The sequence below is a fragment of the Mytilus galloprovincialis genome, chromosome 14, assembly GCF_965363235.1.
Source record: "Mytilus galloprovincialis chromosome 14, xbMytGall1.hap1.1, whole genome shotgun sequence".
Lineage (NCBI taxonomy): Eukaryota > Metazoa > Mollusca > Bivalvia > Mytilida > Mytilidae > Mytilus > Mytilus galloprovincialis.
Genome location: NC_134851.1, coordinates 54157845 through 54166315, shown reverse-complemented (window position 1 = coordinate 54166315; position 8471 = coordinate 54157845). Strand labels below are relative to the sequence as shown.

Genomic DNA, 8471 nt, shown 5'->3' with positions numbered 1-8471 from the left:
AAAACAGAGACCGAATTATTTTGTTTGAATGGCTTTTTTCAAAGCGAGGTCAACATGATATGCGGAGAAGGTTTAATCTCACCACGTGTTCTTGTAAAACTTACCAACCCAAAGTCAGGAATATTTGATTTTCTAAGGTTTTATTGTAGACTTTGGAGTAGACGGTTTATATATGAAAGTCCTAATACTACTTAAATTCAACTTTCCCAGGCTACTAAGATGGCTTTAGCTATCATTTTAGTTTTTTTTTGGCCATATATCATAGGGGAATAAAAGAACTTGATGGGTGATTTAGTATCGAATTTAAAACACAATTGGGATCTTAATTTTGTTGTTAATGGTACTAAAAACAGTTGTATCTACCCTTAGCATATAATAATCAGGAGATGTGGTATGATGTGAAACAATTATCTACCATGCAAAGTTCAAATGAAGTGGATGTAAGCAATTATTGGCAACCTTACAGCCTTCAACAATGAGAAAAACCCATACCGTATGGTCGGTTATTTAAAGCCATGGCGTAAAAGATAAGAAACAATTCAGTTGAGAAACTAACGGCCTTTTATTTAACAAAACAATTTACGAAAACAAATATGAAAGAAATGAACTAACAACTACCAGTGAAATACTGGCTTCTGCCTAAGGACAGGTACATAAAGACCGTGGCTGTATTAAATATGTTTTTGAGCGCTCAACCCTGCGATAACCTGAGACAGTTATGCTACAGTACAACATAGGAACAAAATATCAAAATCAGTCGAAAGAGACTTAACTCATCAGATGAATACAAATAGAAAAACAAAAAAAAGTACATCTAAAAAACCAGAATTTAGACGTGGTGGGGTACTTATACATCCCAAAAAACATAAGACACCAACGACTAATGAAAAAAAAACCATAAAATGTATCTCAGATTAAATATCAATTATTACACATCCATCATCCAATGGAATTAATGTAAATACGACATTAACAGTGACGAAAAAAAAACCATAAGGTTGTACATTGCCAAGCTGTGGGTATTGACATATTGTAGTACCTTGAAATAATATTTGTGTATTATTGGGTATGGTTTTATTTTACTAATAAAAAACTGTATACTTATACCAATGAAACAATATTCAAAGATTTAACTTTGGTAGTGAATCGGTAGCCTTTTAAAATAATTTTATTTAAATAAATTTAGATGTAGGAAGATGTGGTGTGAGTGCCAATGGGACAACTCTCCATCCAAGTAAAGAATTATTTGCCTTTGGTATACTCTAAATCTGCAGATTAACTTAACCACAGTCTTAAATTGATAACTCTTGAAATTACTTGCTATTGTGAAATGCATCAATTGTATTATTGTACTGGGTATGGAAACCACGTTAAGGCATCAATAAACTTAATGAGTGCGTTACTATTGGATTTCAGTTTTCTCCCAATGAAACACTGAATAGACCAGGTTTTGGTTTACTCTTAATGGCCATGGACAGGTGCACAAATTTTAATGAATACTTTTCTTTTTATATTGCCAAAATATCTATGATCTTCCAAAAAAAATGGATTTCTCTAATGTTTCCCCAATATCAACAATAAAATAAGCATAGATCGTCTTTATGTTTTGCAGCATAAGTAAAGCTATAAGCTAACACGTATTTGATATAGAAGAGAGGTTTTGATTTACATGACTAGCATCACCGTAATTTCATTTAAGTTACCGTTTTATTTATAATGTTTACCGAGACCTTAGATACACGACATACTTACGTAATCACTGGTGTTCTATAATGTCATTACAAATAGAAAGTAAAAAAATCCATTCCCAACTGCTTCAGTGTTTAAAGACTGAAAAATTGACAATACTTACCAGGTATTCCAGGTTTCTGAGGTTGTTTTTTTAATTTCAATTTAGGACAACAAGAAGAAAAAGAGTAGACATAATGTTGAAACCAGGGAGTAACTGAGACCATTTGTTTATTACATTTAAAAAGAGGAAAAAATAAAACCAAAAGATTTTTCTTTTAAATCCCATATGCATCAAATTTGAAATTACCATCCTTGCTTTTTACGACGACAGTAAAGCATATTTTTATCTATAGGATTTTAAATATAGTTATCATGGATAAACACAATAGAAAATATATATAACATATGGCTTTATACTTGTCTCCTAAAAGGCTTGGTGCACAATAGGATTAACTTTATTCGTATTTTATGTAATTACGTTCCTTCGTGGGTACAAAAAAAGACGTAAAAATATACTCGTCTATTTTCATTGGTTTAGTTTTCTTTAGATGTAACTTTTCCTATTGATGAAAGTTATTCTAAATTCAATGATAAAAGTACGGTTGTCGTTGTTTTCATGACCAGCTATACGGGTGTTGTTAGTTAAACTTGAAATGTTTTGGTTTTCGGTTCGCATGAATTGTAAAAAAAGTATAGCCAAATCCGTGAAAGGAATCAGAGCTTTGCATGAGGGAGATACATTCCTTATAAGGGTTTTGATCCTTGTCAGTTTATTTTCGATAAATGAGTTTAATTGTCACTCTGGTATCTTTCGCCCCTCTTTTTCAATACTTTTAGTTTTAAAGGTTAACAAGTTCGATAATAATCAGATCGTTAGACATTTATGATATTAACTTTATCAAAACTTACATACTAGATAATGTTATCATAGTTCAATACACAACTTAACTAGCAAATAAGACCCATAATTTCTTCTTACTGTGAACAGTACTGTTTTGTTTTGCTGGCTATGGGTATTTTCATTTTCACTGATTGTGGAAACCTTGCATTTTCGTGTGTATCTGAATTCTTGGTTTCGGCAAATGAGACTCAATTTCTTAAGAAAATTTACAATTCGTTGATTTTTTATGTTCGTGGTGCCATTGTAACCACGTTATGCCAAAAAATTGGTTTCAAACGAATTATTACCAATCCACAGCACTTATATGACGTTTCTATCTCAAAATTGTAATTTATTGATTAATAGTGAATTATTTGACCTAAGCAAATTCGAATTCCATATCTGAATCTCAAAGTTCATGACATGTGCAAAATTATTTTTTATGCGAATGACTATGATAATAGTCTAAAACAGCCGTTACCAATATATCACCTAAGTGTCCTTGTTCTAGACAAGCTATGAATGAATAATGTAAATAAAAGTCATTAATCTATAAAGCATGACTTTGACTTGTACAACTTTATCTTTTGTATCATCTGTGTCTATTAACACATATACATGTATAATCAGGACAAAATGTTTAGCTCATTAATGTTACGCAATGACAAATCTAATAAGCTGAAAGATGAAATACAAAACTTTTTATCATATTACTGCTATTTCTGAAAGGTCTTAATCGTATCATCATGGTCTCCTAACACATTTACCATCATAACAAAATACAATATTCTGGAAAATTATGTAACTATAAATCTAATAAATGTAAGATAGAACAAGAATAATCACTATGCCTTAACAGCATCACAAACCGAAACTAGATCTGGGACTTCGTCCCGTAATGCTGTTTGATAGTAATAATAATTTTGTTTCAGTAGGGACAATCCCTTTTTCTGTTCTATTTTTCTACTTGAGTTAGGAGACAGATATCGTATCGTTTCCATAGTATAGGGTCATACCAATTCATAACATTGTTTCTTTTAGATTAATGAATCGGCTTGAAATCTTTGGTATTAGAAAATATTTAGCTGGTCTTGACAAATGGATGATAATTTAAGTTTACTGGTAGATGGAGAAGTACAATGTAAATGACATGTTTTAACTTTGTTGTATGGTTCATGTATATGTTTCTTTGGTGAACCGTTTTTAAAAATCAAATTTCGGCTGTGTTAAGGTTAGTGTTATGTAAGAACAAGAAAACGTTATAATTTAACCTTAGAGCACAGGTTAAAAAAATAATGTCAGGTCTACTGACTTTTTAGTAAGATGAAGAATGAAGACCAGTGTAAATAAAATGTTCATAGATTTTAAGATACAATTTTGTACGCCATACTCGCATTTCGTCTACATCAAACTCATCAGTGACGATTGACACAAAAAGCTAGACTACCAAATAAAGAATGAAGTTAAAGGGCATTGAGACCAAAGTTCGTGCAGGTGTTGCTAATATAACTTAGGTAACAAGTTCTCGGAGAGAGAAAGTGGAAAGATTATTTCAATTAAAACAGGTATCGTCAACAAAGAAATCTTTTTCATAAGGTTTTCTTCTCTACTATTTGATATGTCTGGTGATAGAACATCTCCTTAGTAACTTATGATCCGATAATGACATAATTTTATTGTTACATTTTTGAGATATCCAAATTGGAAGACTATTGATTGTTTCATTTATGTTTTAATTTACTTTTCTGTTCAAGAGTATATTATAGTTTTTGGATTTGCGGTTCACCCATAAAGATTGTTAAAAAATTAATTCTTCTGAAAATGGCATGTTTGCATTCACATTTTCTTTTACATATTTTATTTTAACATCTAACTGATTTTCACAATTGTAACACATGAACCAAGTGCCAAACTATACACGTTATTGTTAGCGTAAATGTCAATAGTATCACCAACATTCAACTCCACTGCAGCTGCAAGAGAAGCACTTTCATATTTGCCATCCTTTGATACACTTGACTGTACAACCGTAGAACCATTCTTTCGAATTGAAAACAAGGAGCCAAACGCGTTAGAAACTACAGAGGCTTCAACTAGGTACAATCCAGGCAGTTCACAAGTAAACAGACCAAAGGATATAAAAGATCTAAGGCTTTCTATTCCAACGTGTACTTTTATGCTATTAAATTTAATAATTTCCGTGTTAAAAGGAAGACTTGGCTGCACGCATGCTGTGAATGTTACTGAAACAAAAAACATATGACAAATAATGTTAAAAAAAGATTAAGTATGCTTCATCAGTTAAGGTAATTGTTATAAGTGCGTATAGTTGAATTTAATTAGAACCTGAATCTTTTTCATCACACGAGAGTTTGTGTATCTTACATTAAAGTTTTCTTTGTAAATGTATCTTTAATTGTTTTGGGTCTTTTTGCCATGGTGTTTGTTTTCTGTCCTCTTTCAAATTGTATTTTATGCGTTCAACAGTCGCATTTCTCTATTTTAGTTTTCAAAGTGGCTAAAACTGGTTAGAAAGCAAGCTAAACAGGAATAATCAAAGGTAGTATAATTTTATCTGAAATTATAATGCATTTAGCAAATTTACTGAAAGTTACAAATCAGTCACCTTTGCATAGGGTGGCATAATACAGCATAAATGTGACATAAGTCACTTGTTTCCTAGATTATTAAAAACTGGAAACGTTTTCTCATCCTGATCAAGGTTTAGTTTTTTGCTTAAAGAAAATTCAAATTATTTCTTACCTCTTTCGCTCGTATTTGTAAAACATGAACAATTTTCAAATGCAAACCTTTCTCGTAGAGTATTTTCAACCGTTTCAATTTTCGAGTCAAATGTTTGAATTTGCTTGATAATCTTATTTTGAACGTCCATAGTACTACTTTGATGATTTGCGATTCGTTTTGACTGATTTGCTGATTGTATTTCGAATTCTTGTATCTTCTTTCCGTATACTGTGGTCAGATTGTACAAAGCTAAACAATTCTGGTTTCTTGCTTGTTCGGGAAGTGCCAGTGTATGCGTTTTAGTGCTAATTTCCTGGATTTGATTTTGTATGGAATGTTAATCTTGAAATCGGTGAATTGCCATCACGTCCATTTTGTTTTCCAATACGGTCGTTTTATTTTTCAGAGAAACATGTTCTTTTGCCGCCATTGAAAACAGCTCTTTGTCGGCATTATGCATTTGTTCCTGCTCTATGTCTATATCGTGTGTTGTAAGCCGCAGAACCATCTCATTTTTTAGTGCAGTATACTTAACTTCCAAATCATTGAATCTAGTTTGAAGATTAGTGTTGTTTTCGTGTAATTCGCGATATTTCAATTCCCAAAGTTCATTGTACTGATACGCTGCAGTTACGTTCTTTTGGATATCTGAAAACCTCTGCTGAAGTTGTGACATTAAAAAAGCCAGTGTTTTCGCGTTATCGTTCTTCAACTGTTCCATTTTATGTCGGATTTCCTCCGTTTCATGACGTAATTCGGCCGTGTCATGCTGTTGTTGGTTCTTATTGTCATAGAACTCAGAAAGTGTCAGATATTGGTGTTGCCCATTTGGAATGTTACCATCTAACCGAAATCCTCCTACGGAAGCGAGGATTATACTCAAGTATACAGTCGTCTCAAAGGATGTCATGCTTAATTTTCATTCAAAAATATGAAGTTATCAGTCAGTGCAAATTATAAATGTGTATAAAGATCAAACACTAAAGATTAGATTGCATATATGAAAATAAGTAAACCTTAGTAAGCTATGTTAAACATGAGTTATCAGTGACATATAAACAAAAAATATAATAGATAAAAGCATTGAAAATTTGTATTTGCGCCTTACGTGCATTAAGTCTACAAACGACTCATCTGTGACGATCGAATTAAAAAAAGTTAAAAAGGCCAAATAAAGTTTGAAGTTTACGAGCATTGAGGACCAAAAATTCATAATAATTGCCAAATAAAGCTTAAGATATCTTCTTCCTGACATATTTAAAAAAAAAATCAAAGTTTTGAAAAAAAAACATATAAATATAACCATATCAATGAAGTTCATGTCCACACAGAACTGCTGACTACTGGACTGGTGAAACCCTCGGGAAATAGAAACTCCGACAGCAGTGGCATCGATCCAGTGGTTGTAAATAAACTCATAATAGATACCAGGATTAAAATTTTGTTATTCTGCCAGATGAACGAAATTTTTCCGTGTTTTGTATTATTTCAATGTTATCATAGTAGTGCTTTTGAACGATTTATTAAAATTGACTATTTCTTTGACATATTGACATATTGACTATGGTCTTTTGTGGACAGTTGTCTCATTGACAATCATACCATATCTTCTTTTTTATATTTAGCTATTTTGTATCACCAGTAGTTTCCATAGTTTGTGTAAGATTTAAATGTTGAGAAACGTGAATACGAAAACAACAATAGTGAATGTACATGTAATTTGTGAAATGTACAAGAGTCAGATATCATCAACACGATTAGTTTTTATATTTATAATCTTATAAACAAGTTGTTTTCTTTTGTAAACAAATCCATAAAGCTTTCAAACCAAAATCGTAAATTCGGAACACATGTACTACATACGGCTTCTTTGTCTTTCGAAAAGAACTTTCGGAAAATTTTTTAAGTACGTGACAATATTTTTGCATAAGGTTTCTTTTTTCGGTAAAATCTGTTTCCATCTTATAAATACAAACATAAAAGCATTAAATGGGAAACAAATGTTATCATGTTTATGACGCATTTTTTGTTTGTTTGTTTTTGAACATTTGAAATACGATAGGAGGTATCAAAAATGGTGTTGTTGTCTCTTTAACAGATTCTCTATTTCAATTTTCAATTTCATACGAATCAAACATATAAACGAGCAGCTAGTATCAATCCTCAATGCTCTTCAACTTTGAATTTGTTTATAACTATTTTGATATGAGCGTCACTGTTGAGTCTTATGTAGACGAAACCCGCGTCTGTCGTACTAAATTATAATCCTGGTACCTTTGATAACTTATTATACCCATCTTCGTTTTCGTTTCGAGTGCGGCTTGTTGTTGGTTTTGGCAGTGTCACACCAAAAACTTTGAAATAGATATTTACTGCTTATCGACTTTGTAAGCTGAATTAAGAAATAACAGCAAAGAATAGTCGACTGGAAATCAGAATAATGTATCTAGGTAAGTCGAACTCTGTACTAGCACGTTGAATATTTGTCTCAGCGGATCAGTCAGTCTTGATATTTACATTACATTGCCGTGTTTTCGCCTTGTTTAGAATATGCAGTTGATTTGCTCTACTAGACGTTTAACAGTTATCCACCATCACCAGCATCATAGGAAAACAAATTCCAAAGTGCATCGCTAAAAACAGTGTGTTTTCAAAATAATTATAAAAAGAACGCTTGACAATTGTTTTCCATTAGAAATTGTGCATGTCTATATTTCAAAAAATCCATCCCGCATGATCTCACCTAAGATAAGTCAGAGGAGGTTTATACCTTAATATATCAAACAACTTACTGTCAAATGATTAAAACTGTATTCTGACCTTTTACTGTGGTTATTGATGTTGTTTGGTTGATGTCTCATTGATGTATACCACACATATTCCAGTTCTGGTTCTAACTTTGTTCATATAACTTGATGTCCAAGATCAACAGACATTAAGCCAGATATTTTTCTAAGTTTTACTAAAAGCAAATCATTTTTTTTTCTTAATCTGTAGAGAACCCAAACACAAATCCATTTCGTTCTCTTGTACCATATATGACAGTATCACATAAACATCTATACATTACATAAACATACTAAATGATACGCTTCTTTGTTGGTATCATATCCTA

The 8471-nt window shown here is 31.8% G+C and overlaps 1 protein-coding gene across 1 annotated transcript; it reads right to left on the bottom strand.

Annotated features, from left to right (window-relative positions):
* Positions 1 to 4471: 4471 nt before the first annotated feature.
* LOC143059099 (uncharacterized) lies at positions 4472 to 6273 on the bottom strand. The gene is made up of 2 exons (XM_076232588.1): positions 5375 to 6273; positions 4472 to 4854 (listed from the first exon to the last, which is right to left on the bottom strand). Exons 1-2 carry the CDS (start codon positions 5502 to 5504, stop codon positions 4481 to 4483), a joined length of 504 nt encoding a protein of 167 aa, XP_076088703.1. The 5' UTR covers positions 5505 to 6273; the 3' UTR covers positions 4472 to 4480.
* Positions 6274 to 8471: the final 2198 nt, after the last annotated feature.